The sequence below is a fragment of the Malaclemys terrapin genome, chromosome 3 (genome assembly GCF_027887155.1).
Source record: "Malaclemys terrapin pileata isolate rMalTer1 chromosome 3, rMalTer1.hap1, whole genome shotgun sequence".
NCBI classification, from domain to species: Eukaryota; Metazoa; Chordata; order Testudines; family Emydidae; genus Malaclemys; species Malaclemys terrapin.
Window position 1 is genome coordinate 129,151,249 of NC_071507.1, and position 25,902 is coordinate 129,177,150.

At 40.8% G+C, this 25,902-nt stretch overlaps 1 protein-coding gene across 1 annotated transcript in view; it reads left to right on the forward strand.

Moving 5' to 3' along the window:
• BVES (blood vessel epicardial substance) overlaps window positions 1-13,563 on the forward strand; it is a 50,602-nt gene extending 37,039 nt beyond the window's left edge. The window contains exons 7-8 of the mRNA XM_054023511.1: window positions 3,874-4,015; window positions 11,298-13,563. Of these exons, the coding sequence (XP_053879486.1) occupies window positions 3,874-4,015; window positions 11,298-11,407 (252 nt within the window). The 3' untranslated portion in view covers window positions 11,408-13,563. The remainder of the gene's footprint in view (window positions 1-3,873; window positions 4,016-11,297) is intronic.
• The last annotated feature ends 12,339 nt before the right edge of the window (window positions 13,564-25,902 follow it).

Below are 25,902 nucleotides of genomic sequence, written 5' to 3' on the forward strand. Positions count from 1 at the left end.
GTCACTTTAGTTCTGGCTTCATGATTTTAATCCACTCTGATTTATCAACCCAAAATTCTCTCTTATCAGGTTGTGCATCAAAAATCTCCTAACTAGGTCATGTTATAGCTGCTATAATAAAGTTGTGAACTTAGTGGAAAATAGTCCAAAATGAATTAATTGCCACTCATACTATACAACAAATTTCACTCCGAAGCATCCCTGGAATTCAGCATCAGTAATTCTACTGGGTTTCTTCTCTGCCTCCAGACAGATCTGCAAGAATCGTTAGAGAAACAACATTACAGTATTTTTTTTTTTTTTAACCAATGTAGCAGTGCCTATACTGTCCCCTGCTACATTATACCTGGCCAATAAATGAATGAATACAAACTCTTTCTGTTGCTAAAAGTCAGCTAGAATATAAGACACAGGTCTGATCCTGTAAGGACAGGTTTGGTGTTTTGGGCATATCAGAGCAGGGTAAAAAAAGTGAGGAACAGGACAGGGAGCACACAGGGGAACTCTGTATTGCAATAATGAGGATGGTGCTGCACAGCCAGCAAGTGCTTTTTGCCTATCTAGAGTGTGGGCTAAGGAGAGAACACATAGCTAAGCGCCTCCTCTGCATGCTAAGTTCCCTCAGGCAAATCCATTTTCTCTTGTGCACTCTTCCGAACATGGAAACAGGAATTTGAGGCTGACTTCTGTTCGGAGTAGGGTACTGTGCATACTGCAGCCCTCACTTGAAAGAGGCATGTGCTTCCTGTTGTACATCATGCAAGGACTTGTAGGATCAAAGTCTTAGTATCAATCATTCTTAAATAAAAAATAAAATGTTACATGGAATACTTGTCCATTTGCTCCAAGTTGTGTAGCTGGTGTTTAGAAGTCAAGTGACTCTTACTCTCCCTACTGGGATATTTTAAACAGACATCCAAGAGAGGTGGTTATTGTAGTCTGGCTGCTTAGGCCCTAATGAGGTCCAGCTACAAACATCTGGTAGGAAGCTATAACTGGAATTGCATTGTATGGGATTTGCAAATTACAGGAGAAATCAGAGGGGAAAGTTGGATTTACTGAAAGATTTGAGCTTCACTTCACTTCACCTGAGGTTCAGGCCAACACCTCGGAAATCTTAAACCTACCCACAATCTAAAAGCATTTAAATGCTAAAAGAAATCTCTTCTTGCTCTGTGTCTCATATTTCCATTCTTCATTTTTTTTCTAGCTTACTTCATTTGAATTAGTGCGTTCTTATTACTTCTGGTACTTCTGTCCCACGTAGAGCAGATTCAAGCAGTGAGAACTACTGCCTCCTGTTTGTGACTTTGGACACAATTTTCAAAATTGACCTGTGATTTTTGGATGCCTGTAGTTTTCGGGTGCCCCATGTGAGACACTTCCAACAGGACTCTATCTTCAAAAGTTGCAGAGCACTGGCCTCCTTAAAAACAGACTTCACAAGATATCAGATATATCTAAAACTGAGTACCCAAAACTACTGGGCACTTTGGAAAATCTTGGCCATAAGCTTTTCTTGTAATATGGATTTTTCCCACCTTGCTTCTCCTCTCTCCCCCCACCCTTTTCGTTTGCCTCCTCTCCTCTTTGTCTTTCATCTTGACCGCCATCTTTCCCATTCTCTCTGCCCTTCCTTCCCATTTCACTTCCTCCTCCCATCCTTTCTGCTCTTTTCTACATCACCTTAAATAATAATACAAATGCACATAATCCAATATTTCTTGTAGGGTACCTTGGAGTAATGAGCTGTCCATCCTTCCCCTGGCTTCCTGCTTCCCACGGTGTTGGGACCACTCTCATCACTGTTCCCACACTGCAGTGTCTGTTGTTGAAATGCTCCTTGCGACTGATGGGAATGGAGCGTTGACTGGACTCCCAGCACTGTAGGCAGGGCTAGATAATTGTCTAGAGTGACTTTTTCAAGTTCTGCACCTTCTCCCCATACATTGAAAATGGTAAACAAGCATTGCTTAGTTCAAATACACCTATGTTAAATATGAATGCATTTAGTATGAAGAGAAAAGATTAGTGTAAATGTATGTTGGCTAATACCCATTTTGAAGGTTATATCTTACAGCCTTCAATTTAATACAAGGGATGCTTATTTAACAGTTGTTTTCCAGGTCACTTCAGAAGATTAGAATCAGATTGATAATGTGAATTAGGTTTTATTTGTTCCCAAAGAAAGGGGAATTTTTAAAAAACTTAAATTTATGTATAATTTTGTTCATTGTCGCTTTTGATAGTGAAATACTAATATGAATTTGTTTAAGATTATTATAACTGCTGCTACTACTATATTTTTAGTACAACTGATACAAATATGTATTACATTAGCAAAAAATTAAAGTCAAATGTATGGTTTGGGGGATTTTAAAAAAATCTTTTTATTCTTCAAAGTTGGACCCCTTGATGGCAAACCATTCTGAGGGCTGTAAAACAAAATGATTAGTCAAGTAGTTTGTCTTCATTTCCATATAACACAGCCACAGGTATGTGTGTCAACCTGGATGGGATTCACTGCCAAATGCACATTTATAAATTCCTATTCTCTCTCAAAGGTGCCTTTGTTATTTGTGCAGAAAATGGTGATTCATTATCCTTTTTATGAGAAAGTTACTAAATCATAAATATTAAAGTACAATAGAACAGAGTGCCATCCCATTACATCTTTGTCACTAATTACCACCTCTCATATGCACTTGACATATCATTGTGACATACAGTAGTATTTAAGAGGATAGAGCGTGATTATTTCATATAAACTTTATAGTCCAAAGCCTTCTCAAGAAGAGTACTCAAAGCAAGTGAAGGTCCTGGGATCGTACACTTCATCTGTATTCAATAAACCCCAAAGCTAGATTGTAACACCTGGCGAATATATTCCCAGGCGCAGCAGTTCATTAGCCTGGAGTTAAGGTTGAATGAATGTATAATTTATATCTGCCAAAAGGTGGTGGGATGGGGGAGGAGTGGGAAGACTTCAGTAGTCTCAAATGCAAATGTCAGCCAGGAAATTCCAACTAACAGTACTGCTTTACAGAAAACCCCCAGAATATTTGAAAGTGTTCAAATGCACATCTAGGGTCATGGTTGTTTACATAACAATTCTGCCCTGTAGTGCCATCCTGATAATAATGAGAAATCCAGAGACTACTTTAGCCTTCCTTCACACAGGTTCATGTCACTAGTCACCACAAACAACATGAATACACATTAAGACTGAAAATGCAGTATGATTGCTGGATAAGGTGATAGATAAAGTTTGTCTTTCTTGACTTTCTCGTGGTTCTCATAGTGGCACTGCGGGGCAGAATGGATTCTCTTTCCAAATATTTGCAGCATGTGACAGTCCAATGTGCTTATCTAGCCACGAGAGTGTATGAAGCGGCTGTTAAGGTTTGGTGTTGGAGTACAAGTTGGATAAAGTTGGGGTATTGGCTGCTTTTTTGTTATCTGCTGGAGATGGAACTGAGAACTTAATGGAGTGTTAGAGTGTGTTATTCACAGCGGTGTGGGCAATATGAATTAATGCAGCATACTTTTCTCTTTAACATCGTATTTCCATGGTTTTTAAAAGTATAATAAGTGTCTCTTCCAAGCTCACTCCCCATTTTGCCTCTGGAGCAATGAATCAAGCTCACTTCTCTCATTGGAGAATTGTTATGCTTTCCTCAGTCTCATGTGCATGGACTGCCCACAGCCACTAACGTATAGGGCATAGGAACTGCACCTCTGAAACCCATTGCCCCAGCTCACCTCTGACTTTAATAGCTGTACTTTAGCCCAAAGAGTCTACGATGGAGGAAGATTTGCTTTTGTTTCTTACTTTAAAATGTAGCTGTAATATATTAAAACCTTTTATTTCAGACTTCCAAAAAAATGGAGCAGCAGCCGAGCCTTTGCTCACAGCTCTCTGTGATGCAGATGAGAAACAGCATGGCTAGTTCCAGTGACAGTGAAGATGGCTTGCAGCAGTTTCTTCGTGGGTCTTCCACCGCTTCCTCTCTTCGTGAGTCCTCAAAAAAAAGTGAAGCAAATCTTGGGCCCAGCCTTGTGGTCCATTAAGGACAATTGCAGAACTTCTATGGACTTCAGTGGGAGCAAGATTTGGGCCATTTGTGTGTTGCTGTAAATAAAAGGAGCGTTTGTACTAAGCTGTAGAGAAGTTGAGACATTGTATAGTGGCTTTGGATGGCAGCCAAATCTACTTCATTTAAAAATTAGGGAGTGTTACTAATACTAGAAATAATGACCTATATTATAATGTCTGAGATCTAGAATATCAAAGAGATAGAATATTTGAGACAGGGAGGCACATCACATGTGTAAATAACACTGAAAGTTTCAGTAATTATATTCAGTATGAATACATGAATCGTGTACAGAGGGGCTGCTGCCTCTAAGCTGCACTGGACAGAGCTTGGTGCAGGGTGGGCAATGGTGGTTTTATGTTACCTTTACAAGCTCTTTGATGCTGGGGCTGGTTTGGCTCATAGTACAATTTAGAGCAGCCTCAGGGCTGTCCTACATTGTGCTGGCTGTTAATGCCTATGAAGAGGCATTGTCAGGGACCATCTTTTTGTTCTCTGTTTGTCCATTGCTTAACATAAAGTCCATGACTAGGTCTCCTAGGGTTCGTCTACACAGGAAAAAAAAAAAAAAAAAAAAAAAAAAAAGAGACCCAAGGGAGTGAGCCTCGAAACCCAGGTCTACTGACTTGGGCTCGTGCTGTGGGGTGAAAAATAGCACTGTAGACATTCAGGCTAAGGCTGGAGCCAGGGTTCTGAAGCCCAGCAGGAAGGGAGGGTCTTGCATCCCGGGCTCCAGCTTGAGCATTAACATTTACACTGCTTCACAGCACGAGCCTGAGTCAGTTGACCCAGGGTCTGAGTCTCGCTGCCAATGGGTTTTTTTTTTTTTTTTTTTTTTTTTTGCAGTGTAGACATATCCTAAGGCACTTAAATACTACTGATAATTCTGCTCTCCAGGAATTGCCAGAGCACAGCAGCACTCTGGTCATGCTCTTTCCTCCTGCCATACCCTTTATTGCCGATAGAGGGGGCTGTGACACAGAGCTAACAATGCCTGCACTGTGCCACATGGGAAACTGTCTTTCAGCTGCTCCGAACCCCTAGAGCAGCACAAAGTAGGTGGAATGGGGAAAGCCAGGATCAGGCTGTGTGTTTTTGCATCAGGATCTTATACCTTATAGAACGCTTTTAAATAACTCAATTTAGTTTGGCTTTCTTCTCTCTGTGTTACATGTAGAACTATCGGCAGTTTATTGGAGCTGTTTTAAAGACACAAAGTCTTACACAAAATCAGGAATTTCTTTGCTTTTTTCCAAATACACATTTTAGATCCAGATTTTTTTAATTAAAAAACAATCTTATCATCATCAGCTTCCATGATCATACTATATTACTTGTTTTCAACATATAGAATCTAACAGATTTTGCTTAGTAAAATAGGCTCCTCTCATACGGCAAAATTTACATTCACCCAAAATAGTTTATCAGGTGTACTTGGTTTATGTGTGTTCATTTCAATACTTTCCTTTTGTCTCCCACTTAATTTAAATAAACTTCAGTAATAATTTTAACCTGAAATCAGATTTTGGAAAAAAAAAAAAAAAAAAGTACATGTGCCTAACCCAGCTGGCCCAGGCTCTTAGTGTAACAGGGTCATACAGAATTAACTATTGTGGCTCTCATGATCTCACTGTTTACCTGTTAGGATCTTAATATATATAAGAACTTGTCAGTGGTCCACCAATATTAAATGTATCTCTTTCTAATATGTAAAAAAAACCAGACGACTTAATTTTTATTTAACTTTAAGGCACCACCTTAATTATTCATTCTCCACTGTCTCCCTTACAATTCTTATTCAAGCCTCCAGACTTGGAGACTCCTTTTCTTTCTAATTTTTGCCAATGATTTATATCTATATTCAAGTATCAGAGGGGTAGCCGTGTTAGTCTGGATCTGTAAAAGCAGCAAAGAGTCCTGTGGCACCTTATAGACTAACAGACGTATTGGAGCATGAGCTTTCGTGGATGAATACCCACTTCTTCAGATGCATCCGAAGAAGTGGGTATTCATCCACAAAAACTCGTGCTCCAGAACATCTGTTAGTCTATAAGGTGCCACAGGACTCTTTGCTGCTTTTATATCTATATTGTCATCACAGTTATAGGAGCACAAGCCCTAGGAGTGTTTCACCCTGATTGTTAGAGGGTGACTGACAGGATGTCATTTTGGGGGGTTAGCGGCAGGTCAGGTTTGATTTTCTTAATTTTCCTATGATATTTTTTCCAGAAAGTCCTGGTTTTGGGGGACATTAATGTCTGAGCTCTTCCACATACAACTTCCCCTCTTTCCTATGTAGGAAACTGCTTGATTATATTTGGGCAATTGGGAGACAGTCATGGGCAATTTGGAAGAGAACCTCACTTCCAGCTAACAGCTTCAGAGTGTTTACTCCAGTATTTCAACATTGGGAGAAACTAATCTAAAGGCTTGCAATTTTCAGAAATAATATTAATCCCCATTTATGATAAACCTGAGCTTAATAATACTTGGTAAAGTCCTCTTCTCTATTGTATTCCTGCTATTCCATCTCTTTGTTTCTCTCAACAAGATTTCTTTGTGTTAATTAACAAAGTGTCTGAGCTTCCAAAACTGATAGAAGGGGATTAGCTGTCTCATTGATATGCAGTGCTTCCATGGAATTAAATTCTTTGCCTAGACAGCTGTGCAGTCTGTTACCCCTATATAACACTGTCTATATGACACAGTTCCACTGTCACAAGTTAGCATTGCCTGAATGTAGGTATTGAGATAGAAGATTTAGCCATGGCTCTCTTTCCCTCAGGTCCCAAAAGCAATCTGAACAAAAAGGTGGACATTTAGCTTTCCACGTCTATGTTTCAGATAGCCCTGTCGGACCAGTAGGTACAGCATATTCAATAATTGCTTTTCAGACTAGTCCAATGATGTATGCCAGTATGCCTCCAATTGTGGCATAAATGTACCAATATTGAGTTCCCCTTCCAGCTGCAGCTTAGAGCATAAACCAATGTACCTTTTTTTTTTTTTTTTAGTAAAAACAAATAGCAGCAGCAAAACCCCCAACAGATTATTTAGAGAAGGGCAACAAGTGAAAAGCAAGTGTCTTCTGCCACAGGAGAAAACAATAAAAGGGCGCTTATCTGGATAAGGCTCTGCATAAATTATAATCTCTTATGTGACCAGTTCTTGTGTAGACAAAAGCTTCCCAGTACAAAGATCTCATTATTTTTGGCTACTACAATGTAGAAAAATCCTACTCTCCAAAGTTTCATGTACTTACTGGAATACACTTGTAAAAACTAGAACTTCATCTTTTGAATGCGTTGAAGGAATCTTTTTTGTAAGTTATGACTTTGCTGCTGTGCTCCAAAAATGTAAATTCTCTAATACATTTCTAAAAAGAAATCCACATAAAGACTTTAGCAAAGTTGTATAACAGGAAGAGGGAAAACATTCTTGCTAATAGAACCAATCTACTCATGTACTAATAAACTGTGATTTAAGTTTAAATAACTAAAAACAAAAAACTAACTGTCTGCTTTTATATTAAGGAAATAACCAACAAGAGTTCTATAATACTTATGGAGTGGGTCGTTTGCAGCATGTTTTCTGTTGATAACATCACATATTAACCCAACATCCTCAAAAAGGTATTAAAATGAAGTTTGCTTATGCCAGGTTGGTACTTATATTTGAAATACACAGTGCATCTGGGCACAGGTTATTAGTAAATGAAACTGTGAAGTAACATTTTTAAAAACATAAGTAAGTGCAAAAAATGAGTTGGAGCAGATAAATAATTTCAGCTAATTTTGATGGTGTTTCAGTATTATTGCTATAAAATAAGCCTAATGGTTAACAGTAATTAATATGCAGGGTGACGGAGTCTCTTTAAAAAAAAAAAAAAAAGAAAGTATCTGGTTTAGCTTATTCAGGAGTGTTGCTGGTCTCTACAAATTCTGTATTTGCAACCCTCTAATGTCTCTAAGGTCTAAGCGAAGGAGGAAGGTAGTATGAGGATTTATTTTCAGTAATGCTTTCATTGGTATTACTCAGTATGTTCAGTGTTATACCCAGCTTGTGGTTAATAGCAGGATTGGGTTTCACAGGAAATACCTTTTTTATAAGCATTTGAACTTAGGAACTGGAGACAGTGCAATAGACTACTGTATTGGAGGCTCGGGTTTGAGGCTCATTCAGGCTTTTGTATGTCCTCCTAACAAAGGATAGAGGCATGCCTAGATGACCAACTCCCTGGGTGCTTCAGGGCTGGAGCACCCATGGGGGAAAAATGGTGGGTGCTTAGCACTCACTGGCAGCCCTCCCTATCAGTTCCTCCCCCTGCCCCCAGTGCCTCCTGCCCACAGGCAGGCCCTGCCAATCAGCACCTCCTCCTCTCTCTGCACCTCCCGCCCACCACAATCAGCTGTTTTGTGGCATGCAGGAGGCTGAGGGGGAGTGGGAGTGGGAGTAGGAGCAGGAGCGAGGATGTGGTACACTCAGGGGAGGGGGCAGACCTAGGTGGGAAGAGGCAGGGTGAAAAGAGGCGGGGAGGGGTCTTGGGGGATGGGTGGGCTGGGGGCGGGGCCTGGGACAGAGCCGGGGGGGGGGGTCAAGCACCCCCTGGCACTTTCGAAAGTCATCTTCTGTGGTGCAGAAGAAATTTACAGTATGAGACCAGACTACCAACTCTATTCAGCAGGCTTGTGCCACCGTGCTTCTGGGCTGGTCCACACTAACCCCCCACTTCGAACTAAGATACGCAACTTCAGCTACGTGAATAACATAGCTGAAATATCTTAGTTCGAACTTACCGCGGGTCCACATGCGGCAGGCAGGCTCCCCCATCGACTCCGCGTACTCCTCTCGCGGAACAGGAGTACCGGCGTCGACGGCGAGCACTTCCAGGATCGATCCCAGAAGATCGATTGCTTACCGCCGGACCCGGAGGCAAGTATAGACGTACCCTCTGACTACTATGGAGAGACATGGGCTCTTCTGAACAAAGGCTAATCATCTTTGCTCATATCACCCTCAAAATTAACAACTACTAGTGACATCTAAAAATGAAATTGAAACTTTAGGCCTAAAGTTTCAGGCCTCAGTTTTTATGGGTGTAATTTGTGCCTGCTATGTAGGTCACTCAGATATCTAAATCCATAACTTCACCCACAAATCTCAGATTTAAACATCTGAGGGTATGTCTACACTGCAAAAAAACAAACAAAACAAAACAAAACCACCACCACCCACAGCAGTGAGTCTCAGAGCCCAGGTCAACTGATCAGGGTCAGGCTACAGGGCTCAGCATAGCAGTGTAGATGTTCCCACTTGGGCTGGAGCCTGGGCTCTGAAGCCCAGTAAGGGTCTCAAGCCTGCACTGCAGCCTGAGCAGTACTCTCTATACTGCTGTTTTTATCCCCATCGTGCAAGTCCGTGTCAGTGGACCTGGGCTCGAAGACTCACGGCTGTGGAGTTTTCGTTGCAGTATAGATGTATCCTACGTGGTCTAACCTGCACTTGCAATTTTTACTCAGAAAAATAAGTATCTGAAAACAAGGCCTTTGTAGTCCCTGTATTTAATAATATACAGACTAATCTCTGTATAAAGCCAGCTGAGTAAGTAGTTTGTAAATACTGAGGGAGGAGCGGGTGAAATAAAGTACTGCATAAGACATTTACTACCTGTGGTGTTCTAAAAGCATTAATACATACCCTCCAGTGTTTGCATGAGTGTAATTTTTAAATCTGAACACAGTAATGCAAAGCATATACTTGAATTGTAAGCTCCTCGGGACAGAGACCATCTCTCTCTTCCGTCTTTGTACAGCACAAAGCACCATGGGGTCCTGGTCCATGACTAGGGCTCCTAGGTGCCATGGTAATAAAAATAAAATATTAATTATTGCATAGATGATGGATTGAAGTTTAAGTAGTTTGTGTAATAAGAATGTCAGTTTACTAACCATGTTATAACTGCAAAGATTCTTGAAGGGAAATGTTTCTCTTATCTGCATATATAGAGATAGCATCTGGCTGGCATGACTGTTTGTCTTTTACTGTTTTTCTTCTAGGATAATATTTTAACATTTAAAAGATTTTCATACTGTTTTCAGTCATCATATGCAGGCTGTTTATAAACTCTGCCAGTCCAAAGCCTGCACCAGTTATGAATGGAGGACTGCTGAACTCTTAGGGAATTGAGAGAAGACAGGGAGTTAAATACAGTTTTCAGATTGGAGGACAGAGATTTACCTGTCAAACACGGTTGGGTGACCAGACAGCAAGTATGAAAAATTGGGACAGGGGGTGGGGGGGGTAATAGGAGCCTATACAAGGAAAAGACCCCAAAATCAGGACTGTCCCTATAAAATCAGGACATCTGGTCACCCTAGATGCATGTTAAGGAGAGTTATGAAACTAAATCCCCTCCACAATATGTACTCATATAGATTCAAATCTTGAAGTCCATTCTCAGGCAAAATGCCCATTAACTTCCAACTGAGTGTGTGCTTCTGTGTGCTCTGCTTTAGAGGGTTTTATTCATTGCTGCTTTGGCTGAAGGCTGCCACCTACTGCTAGAGCAGTGAACCAATTTCAGTCATTGGCTACACGGTGCATATTATTTAGCCCTACATTTGTTAATAACATAACATACGTGTTTTGCATTAGTTGTTTATGCAGTGGGAGTTACATCTCACCCCTCAGTATGTTTTATCCCATGTTGTTGCTTATGAGGCACTGGAGCTACGATCAGTTATTCTGGCTGAGATCTGCCCGAGTAAACTTAAGAATTTTGTCGTGGCTGTGTCCTGAGGCGAGTACTCAAAGATACCTTCTGTGCTTAAGTCATCCTTCGATTTCTTCGGGTCAATTCTTGGATGAATACTGCAATAAGAAAAATACCTATCGGGAACACAATTCCCCGAGTAAGACGTGCAGAAAACTCCCATTGACACAAAAGGAGTTTTTCCTGAGTATGGACAGTAGCATTTGACCCTAAAATATTATAATGATTCATATCCCCCTTTACCTGGCATCCACGATTTTCTGATGCTATAGTACAGATGTCAGATTAATTGACTTTAACCGGGAAAATATAAATTCTTCACAGTTGGGAGAATCATCAGATTTGCTGCATCTTTATCACAAATGAGTCTGTATGACGGGGGTGCATTCTTCAATTTAACTTTTTTCTTCTCTTTGAAATTGTGGCAGGCCGCACATCTCCCTATATGAGAACTTCGGCAAAAATGAAACCAATAGAAGAAAGTGGTGAAGATGAGGTCTTTGAACTACCCTCTGTTGTTAAGCCTGAAGTTCAGTGACTGCCTTGAGTCTCGAACATCCAGGGACTCTGTTGACATGGCAAAAGCAAGAAGCTTATTTTGAAGCGATTCTGAAAACTATCAGCACTCTTTACTTTCAGAGAATTATACCACAATATACCTGTGTTAGTGGCTTCTAGATAAAGATGCCAAGTTTTATTTATGCTCCTTAAAATTTTTTAAAAAGGCAGGATTTTTGAATGGGTGTATTTTTACTTTGGCTCTCTGCCGAGTTAAATTCAGTTTTAAGCAACAGACTAGTCTGAAATTTTATTTGCTTATTGAGTACCATTTGCAAAATCAGCCAAGTCCCATTTTTCTAAGCCACTTAGGAGCCTAAGTCCCAGTGAAAGTGAATGGGAATGTTTGAAAATTTGACCCAGTATCATCTGTACCTAACACCATAGTTATTAATATTGCAAATTCAAAATGAAGTTAATACAGTTTGTGTGTGTGCATGAATGTATGTGTTTCTATTTTATACAGAGAAAACAATTTTAAAAGAACATTAAAGTTGCAAAGTCAACCACTCCAAAGTTAAGAAAGGCCAGAATTAAGTTTCCTGTGCAACCTATATTTGGCCCCCTTATGTGTATGCATTATAATGCAATTTTTAATTACATGATCACATACTGTTTTCCACAAGAATTTGGCAAAATGTGTAGATTTGACACAAAGGCCATCCTGCTGCGAAATTTAAAGTCTCTGCTCTAATGCATGGGGGTTCTAAACCATCTTTAAAAAAAAGTCACTAGAATTTTTAAACATGGCCAAAATAATGTATTTTTCCCTAGTTTTGTTCTTGGAAATATCTGCACCATTTTGGCTAAAGTTTTCCAAAGTAGTTCTCCTGAGAGACACCTATTATGGGAAATTTCAGCCCAAAGAGTTATAGTTTGGCAAAATTATAAGTAGCTGAAAAAAGGGTCTCATAATGGGAAGTGTTGGGCAGCCTTAATAGGTGGCACTACCAGCTCCAACTATAGTGTGAGCACATGAATAAATAAAATCAACGTATTTGTCACACAATAATAAATTGTATTCATTGTCAAAGAGCATAATGGCAGATACAACAGTCTATGTAACAATTTAAGATGACAGAATGTGGCGACTAGAATATGACAAATAATGAGATTGTGGATAACAGTCGGAGTCGGGCTTTTTTACTGATTTTTTACTGTCACCATCGTCCTAGTATTGGCAGTGAAGTTAAGCCTAAGAGTGTCCTTGAATCAGCCTGTGCCTATGGTATAAAAATCTGTTTTTACACTGTTCTGAAGCTCTTGCAATGCTAAAGCACAACACTTGTTTTTGTGGTTTTAAAATTCAATTTTTAATGTTACTTCAGTGTGTCTTGTGGTTTTTGTTCTTTATGTATTAAAAATTCTCATTGAGGTGAGCCATAGTTACCAGTTTATGTAAATATATGTTAAATACATCTCACATCATGTATGCAGTAGAGCACACTGGTCCCTTTTGGAGCGGAGGTAATTTATCATATAACTTCACTGTTTGAGTTTTGTAAAAACCTTTATTTACTTTGTAGACAATAAGCGTTCCTTTTGGAGCCATTGCCATCTCTTGTATAAGTACTTAAACCAGTTATAAAGATACAGATCTGATCAAATCTACCGTTGCTAGGTACAAGATCAATGAGTGTTGTGTGGTACTAGCATTATCAGCATTTAAGACAAAGACATGAAAAAGGTTATGCCACATTTATGGTGGCTGATTTTCAAACGTCAATAACTGGACAGCATTACCTTTTTAAAAGAAAATACTGTAGATAGCCAGAGGACTTGATATATGTTAGGGACAAGTCTGCAACATTTATTTTCTAAACAATAAAAGTGTGTGAGTTAAATGAGCATTTGAAATTTGTAACTCCTACCTTTTTGCACCAATACTAAGTGGGGAGAATTGGGTGGGGGATTGGGTTATTTTGGTGTGTAGGATTTACTAAGAAAAAAGTTTATCTAGCATGAACTTTGATAGGAAGTTTTCAGAGAAGAGTTTGAATGGAAATGCTGCTAGAGACTGATTACAGCAGGGATGTAAATGAATATGGATGATCCCAGGAATATGACGGGATCCAGAACTTCGAAGTTCTTAGCTTAAAATACAGCCAGTCTCAATAAACACAAATATTTCAGCCACCCGTTTTTATCTTTGTTTTTGAGATTTCTTTCGGTCGGTTTGGTTGTCAAGCAGCCATGCAGCCAACTGAGGAGGGAGTTCGGGATTGGGGTTCAGATGCTTTTTGTGGGCTGGGAACATTTGCCAGCAGCAGGCTCAGCCTACTCAGTGGGAAGTCGTGTCTTTCACGTTTAAGAGATTCCTCTGGATAAAAATGCCTCCAGCTCCCCTCGGCCAGAGGAAGACTCCCCAGGCCACATGAGCTTTGAGGGGCAGGGCTAAAAGGGAAGAGCAAAATGAATGTAGTTCAGAGAAGGCTATTTTTATTAAAATTGATATTCATATAAACAGATCCATTGTATTTAAATATTAAAAACTAAGTAAGATCATGGTGAAATATAGTGTGAAAACTGTAGTCTGTTTTTCCATAACACATGATTATCATAAGCTACACAGTGGCCTGGTCTACACTAGAGGGGGGAATCGATCTAAGACACGCAACTTCAGCTACAAGAATAGCGTAGCTGAAGTCGACGTATCTTAGATCGACTTAGAATCACTTACTTCGTGTCCTCGCGACACGGGATTGATGGCCGCCGCTCCCCCGTCGACTCCGCTTCCGCCTCTCGTTGTGGTGGAATTCTGGAGTCGATGGCAGAGCGATCAGGGATCGATTTATCCGCGTCTACACTAGACGCAATAAATTGATCCCCGATAGATCGATCACCCAGTCTGGCGGGTAGTGTAGATGTACCCAGTGTGAAGGAACGATAACAAAATGCTAATGTCTCCAGAGAAAAGTCAGTACTCTGCTTAAAGTGACCATGACACTGGCAGCTTAGCAGTTACCAAATTAAAGAGGAAATTCAGTAGTAAAATCCTGATACAGTAAAAAATGGATCCTTCAATAAGTACTTTGCAGGCACATCCTTGCTTCCGCAGCGAGCCTGTTGTAGAACTGAGGCCTCAGGAAGTCTCTCTCTCCAGGCATGAGAGATGGCAATTTCACAAGCAATGTTCTGGAGAGATCTTCACACTACACATTCATAAATCATTTTCCTGGAATCTCAGAGAATGAAATTTTGGTGACATGCTTTTATGTTATTACTAGAAAGAACAGTAACAGTTATTCCAATTATTGGTAGTCATAGGAAATGTTGGTTAGACTGAGTAAAATGTCTTTCCTCACTCGTGCAAAGCTAGTCACAGCTGTTTCTGATTAGAAAGGAATGAGTTCTTAGTACTTAGGGGATGAATAAGGGAAGACAAACTGTCTTCATTAATTAGTCCTGACATTTAAACTTCCTGAAAGCATGATAACATGAGAGTCATTAGAGATTTCAGAGAAGCAATGCTAAAACAAAAAGTTATCTGAGCATTCAGCATTAACGAGGTAAAGTCTACATACTTCTCACCACCAACAAAAGTATACAATTATATAATGGTTTGGAAAAAATGGCACAATTCTATTGGCTCCTAGCTGATTTGTCATTACTTTAAATCAATGGCTTTTCAATTGGTATGATTATAATCACTATAGGCTTAGTAACACAATTCTAAAACTTATATAAGGGAAATTGGGGGTCTTCACAGTAACCATATTTTAAAGCACAAGATTTTATCTTTGATCACAGATACAAAACCTTTTGGAAAATCGAAGTAAATTATGTTCCTTTAATATAAGGGCGTGAATGCACACACACCGATTGTCTAAAGAACTCTAAGAGCTAGATCCGCAGAAGGAGCGTAGATGTTAGGTGTTGCAATGCGTGCATCTAGGTCCACACCTGTGAGTTAGGCACCCAGGTTCCCTAGACAATGCCTGGACAGCGTTTGGCACCTAAGAACGGGATCCCCAAAAGTGAGCAGGGAGCTATCTAAGGTAGCCATTAGGAAATGCTAAGGAGGGACTTAGGTACCTATGTCTGGGCTTGAGGGAGGCACCTCCCTCTGCTTGGGATTCACAGCCACAAGCCCTTTCCTGGAGTTAGGCATTTAAACTCTCAAAAAAAATAAAAAAATTGGAGTGGTGCCACTGCATGCCACTCACTCCTTTCCCCGGATAACTGTTAGTCCAGGGGTGAGAACACTTACCCAGGATAGGGGCTATCGGAGTTGAATGCCCTAACCCCTGTGCTATGGGGTGGGTCTCTTACTCTCTCCTGTTAAGCTGTTCCACTGTGTATAACTAATTAAATATTCATTGGGCCACAGAGAGAGAGGGGGCAAGCACGAGCGCATGTGACTCTATAGCCCAGTGTTGATCGCACTGATGGGTGAGGTGGGAGACTCATCTTCAGATCTCTTCCCCACATAAAGCAGAGGGGGAAGATTGCAACCCAGGTCTGCCTGGGTGAATGTGCTAACTGCTGGGTTAGTAGGGAGGTAACAGCAGTTGTGTTCTGTACTAAGCCTGATCTGGAGCATGCTTACTGGTCAGGTCTTGCAGGTGAAACAGCCAGGGCCTGATCCTATGTCAAGGGTTGAGCTGGGCTTAGGCATGAGCTATGCACCTGGGAGCCAGGACTGAGACTGCTGTGTACATGCCCAGCAGCAGCAATGTAGGTGCCTGGGAGATTTACCAGTGGAAACTTGGGCACTAGGGAATGTAGGTGGCTGCAGGGCTAGCCAGCAGCTGAATGGGGGTATAGAAGACCTAAATTTTGGACTTAAACACTGACATCTCATTGTGGATTTAGCTCTAAGAGCTTATACTGTGGTCACTTTCTTTTACAGAAAGCCCATGGGAAGATTTGATGAGCACACACTAACTATTCTATCCTGAGACATTCAGTCAGTTTGCCTAGAATTGAGATGAAGCTTGCCCGTCTGCAAATCTCAAGATTGTCCTGGGCTCTTTTTTGAAGCCAAATAACAGTAGCAACTTCTCGATATTCAGGACCGCTGATCTTAAGACTTAAGGTTGAAATTCATCCCAGTACAGGCCAGAACAAGATCCTTCCCACATCTTAAGCCCCATATTAAAGGCTTAAGTCATAAGTAGGACCTTAAGTGGTCCCTCTGCACTTGGGCAAATTTTACCTGTATTGCATATCCCCAGATAGCTTTGCTATCAGATCTCTCAGAATAATACCATCCGGTTACTGTAATTTACAGCACTTGAGTTTCTCAGGCTGCTCCTTAACTTCCTCCTTAGAGATTAATATCTATTAAGGCCACATCCTGATTTCCTGTGCAAAGTGCTTTTGGGAGAAGAATTCCCCATCATCCTTTATAGTAAAAGGAGTGATGAAGTGAAGCCTCTTGAAATGTGTCCACTTGCAAACTATTGTGTCACCTTCCTTCATTCCCTCATACTTTGTGCTGTGTTTTATTTCAGAAAACTAAGGAATCTCATAATGCAATAGTAAATTGTCTGCCACAGGTAGTATGACAGGATAAATAAATCTTCAAGGCTAATTGAATTTTAAAGTATTCCCCCCCCCCCTTTATTTTTTAAAATAGGCCTCCCTCACCTGCAGTTTTGCAATACACTTTTCTTGTTTTGTTTTTTAATTCCTTCTTCCTAGTTGTTGTGTAAAACACTTATATAAACACTAGGGGAAATGATTTATTACACAAGGAAACAAACAGACTTGACTATAGACAATCTGCTTGCAAAGACAAAGTGAACAAATTAAAAAAAAGATTCTAGAACTTGTCACCATGGTAGGTAAAATACTTTCAATCAGAAGAATTTTTAAGATGAGGATGTCAACTACAGCGGGAACAAAACCTGGACAGTTCTCCAGGTTTCTCACTTCCCCAAACATGGGGCTCAGATAAAATGGGTCTGGTGTCAGAATCAATACTGCTTTTGGTTTTGCTAAATTGAAACAATCGCCACATTTTGGACCAGATCTGGTATTAACTGGACCCTGATTGTCCAAAGTCAGGTACTGATTACCCACTGAAGCCTTGAACCTTCTTAGTGTCATAGCTATCCACCCACTGCAGCAGTGCAGGGCTGGGACCTCATCATCACACAGAGGAAAATCTCTCACTCTGTTCATTATGTTAACAAGATTTTACTCTTGGGTATTTTTTAAAACAAGTGAGAAGGGAAGGGCATGGGCAGGCAGACCTTGTCCCCCCAGAATACAGCTGCCAAATTCTATGTCAGTTTTCAGGTGACAACTTTCACAAATGACAGAACTTTCTCCAGTTCAGCCTGACTCCCCGTTTAATAATAATAAAATATTTATTATAATAATGTCTATGTACTAACTGAGTCAGGAATCGAGGTCTGAGGTGACATCCTGACACTGCTCAAGTCACTGGGAGCTTGTCCATTGGCTTCAAGGGGGGATTCGGGATTTCACCCAGGTTTCTTTATGCTCAGTCCAGTGTATTATCTGCATGACTATCCTAGCCCTATTTTTACCTTCACTGTTTCTCTTCTCCCAAGACCCCTATCTCCCTTCGTCCCAGTTTCTTTCATATCTCCTTTCCCCACGACCATCATGTCTCACTCTTTACCCTCATTAGGTCAGACAGTCTGCACAACAGCATTACCCTTTCCTACACCTGTAGGTGTTCCTCTCCCCAGTTTATTAAACCCAGACCCCTTCTTTCCTCCAATCAGACTCTGCCTCTCCCAGGTGCACACGATCCCCTGCATTAGGATGGGCTCCTATGCAGAGCTAGGAGGAGAGTGAATGAGCACAAGTCAATGATTCTGGGCATAACCTCCCAATTTTAGCCCCAGCTTAGTGAGTGAACCAGTAGCTGGGCAGTGAGAATGAAAACAGGGATCCTTATTAACCTGCTCAGCACATTTGACGATACAAGCTACTTGCAATCCCCGCTTCAGAGCCCTGGTAGCTGGCTGGAGCATGCCCCAAAGCATGTTAGCCCACCAGTAGGTAGGGCCAGGAGATGTACTGACTCAGTTCCTTTCTGAGGCTGCCTCCTCCAGCTACGGAACCTCCCCTGGTGGGGCTGGTCAAAGTGTTTTAATCAAAACTACTATTTTTTGTGACAAAAATTGGCTTTTTGACCAAAATTAAAAATGTTATGAAAAACTTTAACTAAGATCAATTTTCTGGGGGCATGGAGAGAGAGAGGATTCCAATGGCAAAACCAGAACACTTTTTGTAAATATTCTAATATTTTGGTTTAAAAATTAAAAAAAACTTCAGGTTTGGAGTATGGTTTTTTGAGGGGAGTGGGACATGTTCAGTTTTTGGGAAAAAAAACATTTTTACCAACCCCACCAAAATGTTCCCCAAAAGCACTGTTTGAAAACAAAATGTTCCCCAAAAGTGCGGTTTGTTATTGTTTTCTATCCAACATGTTGTGGGGATGAGACTGATGGGTAGCCCCAGGGTGCCACCTGTAACTGGATTACAGCTGAGCCCTCTATTTTACCAATCTGGGTTCCCTCTCGCACTGTGACTTTCTGCAAAGCCCTCCAAGTTTGCACATCCACAGGTGGGGCCACGCCCAGCTGTATTCATGAATGCTCTGCTAGCCACTGCATGAGCCAACAATAGAGAGGCTTCAGCCAAAATACCCCCAGTTCCTCAGCCTTGCCTTACTTGATTATTAACCCAGAATTTACCATCTTGCACTGGACAGGGATCTGTATGGTGCAAGCTCATTAATTCTCCCACTTCCCCCTTGATATGGGGAAGATATACACCGGCCTTTGTTAACAGAGCTAAGATTCCCTAACACTTCATTCAAAAACACATTGGTTAAGAGAAAACCAGAAACTACAGAAAGATAGATTTTAAGTAATTATAAGGAATAACAAACAAATCAAAGTAGATTACCTAACAAATAAACAAAAACATACTCTAAGCATAATATACTAAATAGGATTTGAATCAAATGGTGTCTTACCATGTTAGCTAGTACAAGCAGTTTGTAGATGTTCTATACACAGGCAGGAATTCTCTCTTCCAGCCTGCAACCAGCACTTTCCCCCAAGTCAGTCTTTGTTCCTAAGGTGTTGAGCTGTAGAGGGAGTGAGGCCCCTTGGTGATGTCACTTCCCCCTTTTATAGTTTCTTCCATATGGCAGGAACCTCTTTGTTCCAAGCCAAGTTGATACACGTCCCAAAATGGAGTGCAGTATCATGTGGTCTGGTCAGATGTCCTTGTATGCCTTGCTGAGTCATAGCAGCCATTATCCATAGGCTGTCTGAAGTGTCCTCAGGTGAGGACAAGGCTTTTCCATGGCCCTTTGTTTCCGCTGATGGGTCATTAGCACTGTCTAGCTTCTTCTTTGTTGTACCTGAAAGGCTAGTTGTGAGTGTTACCCAGTGTAAGCACATTTGAAATACAGATACATAGTCAATATTCATAACTTTAGATACAAAAATGATACATGCCTATAAATAGGATAATCATATTAAGCAAATCATAACTTTTCCATTGACACCTTACATAACACATTTTATACAAGATGCATCATAATTATGTCATAATCATATCATAATCATGCCTTTATGATGACTATGGGGAAGACTGTCACAGAGACTATGGGAGGAAAAGACATTTTCCCCAAATTACCCACAAAACCACATTAGCATTTTTCAATCAGCACAATCAAGTGGATATTAAAGCTACCTTCTCATGCAGAAATCTTTGGGAAAGTTGGTGAATCCCCCTTCCAGCATGGGGGCAGCATGGTACTTATTTTTCCTTAACTCATTTTACTGACTGTAAGTACGCTACAAGCTTTAGGATGTCACAGGAGTCTAAAGCATGTTATAACTTCTAGGAGATAAGGTGCTTCAATCTGAGTGTATTGACTGAGGTGGTGTAACCATTGTATGTTGCACAGGCAGGGAGAGAAAAAAGGTCTTTTTATAATAAGATGATTAACTTTAAACTTTTTTTCATCATTTAAAATTAAATCACAATATTTGTAAAGCTATTTAAAAACCAAACCCCATGCAAATGCCCACCCCCTAGCTTTTCTGAAACTCTTTGCCTCTCTAAACCCAGGTACTTCCCTTAAAATACATTTCACATGTAGTGCACAGTTTGGTGGAGAGAGGGTTAAAACTGTATCTTTCAGCAGGAGAGTGAAAACACCTGTTTTCACTTACTGCAAAGATCACATTAGAAACCAGTCATGGTGGGGGAGGGAAGGATTGGGCTGAGCTCACATGGGGGTGATTGTTCCATGAAGGGGACAGGTACAGGAAGGGTCTCTTGGAGTTAAAATTGTCTTACCCCCAAGGACTCTGTGTCCCTGTGAAAACACATTGAAGGGATGAATTTATAGTATGCTTAAAATGCCATGGCTGTGGGGACCATGTGTTGACACCTCTCCCATGTGGCAGTAGCATGAAGAGGTAGGTAGCACTGATTTGTTAGTCTAATAATCTGTGTGAGACCCTGAGAAAGTTCCTCCCCACAGCTCATGATTTTCCATCCAGCTTTCTCCAGGCATACTGCAAGGACTGCAGACATGTGTGCGTAGGAGGGGGGAGACTAAAAGGGTGGGGAGGGGGTGAAGGAACCAAATTTGAGTGGCATTCTGCAAGGTCACAACACCATGCACTCAGATTTGGCCTGGCCACCCTCCTCCTTCATGACTAAGTGCTATCTGGGCCAAATCTGAGTGAGTGAATGAGTCATCTGGTGCATATGGTCACAATGCCAACCAAATCTGGCCTGGCCACCCCTCTGTCATGCCAGCAGGGAAGGGGTTCTGCCCTTCCACCACCCAGCTCCAGTCAGGGACCAAGTGTGTGTGGGGGCTTGGTTGATTTTCCCTCCCCCATTACACTCCCTGCCAGGGGCAGGCTCTCAAAAATGGAGGGCAAGTCCCCTGTTTAGGGGGCCATGCCCTTTGCCCTCTCCCATCTCCACACCTGTGGCTTTCTCTCCAACCCATGATCATCTCCCCTACAAAACAGGGCTAGCTCTAGAGCTGTTCAGTTGGTTCCCCATTCTGTCAGACCCGCTTATTTAATTTGGAAGAGGAAAAAAGCCTTGAGACACATTTTTCCTGTAGATGGCAAGCCTGACTGTTTTGTGTCTCTGCATCATTGCTAACTGGATATTTAGTTTGTTTAACTCTGAGATGTGCTTATTATATACATTTGGTTGTGGAATTTAATATATTTGCCTCCAGATTATATAAGGACCTGCTCCAATCCTTTTTGAAATCAAGGGAAGGAGTCCCGTTGACACCAATGAGCATTGAGTGAGTTATGTTGTTTAAAATGTGTTTAGCTGAAAGACCTGTTACGATAAACAGTGCAACAAACAGTGGTGAACTTGACATCTAGAGGATTTCTGTACATATCTCATTGGATCCTGGGGAAATATAGAATAAAAGGGTAGAGCTGATTAAAAAACACAGAATTTTTTCATGTTTTTTATTTTTTCAAGAAAGCTTGTCCCCTTTGGGGGGAGAGGTGTCAAATTTTTGATTTTTGACCATATTTTGTCAAAATATCAAAATTTGGAATATTTTAATGAGTCAATGAGGGTATTTCATAGGTTGGTGGCAGATATGGCTGGAGATAGTGCACTTTCCTCATGGTCAAAGAGATGACAATGGATATGGAATTCGGGAGAATCTAGTTGCAGGTTCAGGCTCCAGTCTTGCAACTGGCTGAGAGGTCTCTACACAGACCCACTTGCCCAGTCAGGACCTCTGCTTGCCTCACTTCTATATTTATATGATAGTTAAGAAACTCTCTCTTCATTCGATCAGATGTAGCAGTCAAATGCTCTGAACTGATCTTGAAAAGTTGGATTTTCAGAGTTGCAAACTCGCATGATACCCCCCCAGAATAACTTGGTATTTTTCTTAAAGCCCCAGCTTGTGGAGTCCTATGTTTCAACTTCCATCTAAAAAGACAAGGCGCTTGTAACCTTCATTATTTGCACAGAACAGCAGGACTATGTGAAGCCCAGAAGCTCAAAATAAAGCAGGCAAATAAAAAAACCTGCTTACGTTATGTACAGTGCAAAGCTGATATGTTTTTACATTTTATTTTGGCTTTTAGTCTTAATGGGTGAGGAGGACGGTGCTAGATTTTAAACTTTCTGTCAGCTCATCACACTAATCTCGGAAGAATGATTACTTTGTAGATTAGTTGGTGTTAGTTGCGTGCACTCTCCAAATAACAAGATCACTGGACAGCTAATTCTTCAGTTGCTGCAAGCATACACTGCATGTGCATCGTGTCTGACATGAAGAAGATGGAATTACTCTAGGTCTGATGTAGCTTACCAACTCAATGAATGAGGTAAGCTAGAATGTAAATCCTGAAGAGCATCACTTTGAAATCTATGCCTAAATGTTTGTAGAATGAGCAGTAGGTTGCATCAGTGCTGTTTGGCTGTCAGATGGGGATGTCAGAAGCTGGTTAAGTTGACATGGTTATAGCTACAGAGTAGATGAGCCTGTGGTGTATGTAAGTTTTAGGAGTATAACTGCATAAATACTAAGAATTGTCTATAGTTAGAAGGCAGCAGTAAGACAAGTAAACAGCAACCTCTACTGGGGATAAAATCCACATACATACAGCCTCTTCTGAAAATATTAAGACGACAATGCCATTAATATTTCTTGGACTATATAAAAATTTAATTTTTAAATAAGACCTTGATTCTACAAAGATTTATGCATGTGTAAATCTTTGCGGCATCGGGCCCTAAAAAGGCAGTTCTCACATAATCAACTTAAAGCATTGTGACACACATTGAGTAAAGCTAGAAAATGTTTAGATCAAGAAGGGAAGAGGGGAATTGCCCCTCTATGCATATTTGTACAATGCTAAAAAATTGACTATGGGTAGGAGGTGCTCTATGTACCCCAACATAACTGAAAAATACATAAAAACTAACACCCTAAAAGATCACCAGTACAGTTTAATATAGTGCACCTCTAGCAAGTCAAGCAACTTAAAAGCTCTAGAACTCCACAACCGTTCCTCTCCTTTACAGTTCCTGACCCCACTTTTCAGATGCCAGCCTATAGCCTTCACTAACTAGGCACAATAGGACACATTGAGACTATCCAGCAGTAGATATCACAGAGCATGAAACACAGCAAGTTTATTACTATGAGATATCACGGTGAGAACTCTTAACAGCCCTATTAAGCTATTCCTGCCCTGCAGCAATCTGTTTGAGGAGGTTCTATTCCTATCCAACACCACATTTACCCTAGCATCCAGTGTATTTATAGAAGCACAGAAGAGCCATTGAAAGCAGTGTTCATCCTTAAAGCAGAATTTTGTTTGCAAGTGGGACAACATGCAAACAAATAGCAACTGTAAACTCTCATTTGTAACAGTGGAAACTGTTTTGTCAGACAATTTTTTTTAGTGAAAATTTCTATTTCTTTTGAAACTTTCCAGCTTTTTGACCAAAAAAATCCCAATTTTTTTTTTTAGTATTTTTGAAAACAAAATAAAAACAAAACCCAAACTTGCAGAAAATATTTCCTATTTTCCTCCTGACTTTAATGGCTTGCTCTCATTACTATCTTAACCAACTAATGGCCAAATCTTGCTCTGGTTGGTGCGGTGAACTGGAGCAGAGATGCTGTCTGGTGTTTCCGCTCCTACAGAAATCCTATAGTCATGGGAGAGCTCTTTCAGAGTGGGCTGCAGGTTCACACTCTGGAGGGGATGCTGCCAGTGTAGCTGAATAAGCTGGGTATTCCCCTCTAAACCATGCCTCCTTAGGGGTACAGTGTGTGACCGAGTGTGTTAGCTGCCCTTTTCCTCAGCTCTTCTTTGGGCCCCAAACAAATCCTGTCCTGCTGCTTGTGAATTGAGAAGAGGCTCCCCAGACTCCTCTCTCTCTCTCGGACACTACTACAGCTATGGACAGGACCCGAAAAAAAGCTGAAACATTGACTTATTTTGTCTTATGCATTTGAAAATGATCAGAGTAAACTAAAGATTGAGTAACGTGAACTTGTTTGCTACTTGACAAGGAGTCCACCACCACCACTCTTTGAAGATTTGATAGATATGCTTGAGTTGCTGAAGCAGGACAGCACAATCAATAATATTGAAAAACTGCACAGTAAGCTAGCAGTATCAGAAGAGCGAACGAGCTTTGGGACTAGAGGCAAGATGTAGGGAATTAACCACCTGAGAAAAGCAGATTCTGCACATGAGAGGCTCAAAAAACGACACTGAAAGCAAAGCAGGCAGTGGTGTAGGTGGAGGTATGTCGGCCATTTTCTTCAAAGCCTTGCTGAGGAAACAGGTTAGTGATGTAGTAAGCAAGGATGAAAAATAAATCCAGCCTTCTTTGGAGGGACCGCACAAGGTATCTGCATCACTAAACACCCACCAAAGCCCTATTTTGAATTTCACTGGAAGGGAATCCCCACAGAGGGAATGTTTAATGTCGGTAGTAAATAAGTAGCAAGAGCAGAGAGGTGGGAAGCTAGCCACGAAGTTGGGAAGGGGGCCAGATAGAAGCTACTTATTTTCAGCAGAGATGAGGTGGATGATGGGCTAGTGGCTTTGATGGAAGAGAGAAAGGAGGGAAGAAAAATGTGGTAGCAGTATTAGGTTGCAGCGGGAAATCAAGGGAGGAAGAGGCACCTGAATTTCTTTTGTTTTAATCTTCAAGCAGAGGAGCATGGAGGGGGGTGCAATAGGCAGTCAATATGTAGCAGTATTGCCAGTATTGAGCATTCAAAAATCAGGCCACAAGAAATCACAAATTCAAAATAATAAATGTGGGGGTCTTGTTTTGATATAAATCTGACACCTTTTTAGCTTGAACTAAAAAAATAAAGAAAACACGAGGTGTAGATGGGAAATAGTGAAAAGTCAACAAGTATTTAATGTTTGTTTGTTTGTTTTAGATACAACCTCAGGTCTAAGTCATGGAGATAAACCAGCTATATGAATATGTACTGGGCAGCAAATAAGGCCCATGAAAATGACACACACAATCAGTCAGTGCTAAAATTCCTTTTGCCTTGACCACATAAATTATGCAGGCAATTTCTTATTTGCATGGCATTCCTTATAAACTTTGAAGCAAGCATCTTGGGATTGGGCACTAAATAGCTTCTAAGTGGACCCAAAATAAACACTAGTCAGTGTAAAATCTTGAATGAAAAATATATATATTCATGGAGTTAACTAATGCACCAGATTGCTGAACTCTCCTTTCACCTCTCTACTGTACGAGCTTAAATCGTAAGTGAAAATAATACCTGAAAAGTTGATTGACCTAATTTTAGGATTACCAGCTGTTCCAGTTCGAGCAAGTGTGAGCATCACGCCATTCTTTTGCTCTGTCACTCTGATCTTTTCTTGTGAAAAGACAGGATGTTAAAACACCCAAGTATCTTCAAGCACTTCAGACCACAGAATTCTTGTATATTTCAAAACTATGCTGCTCATATGT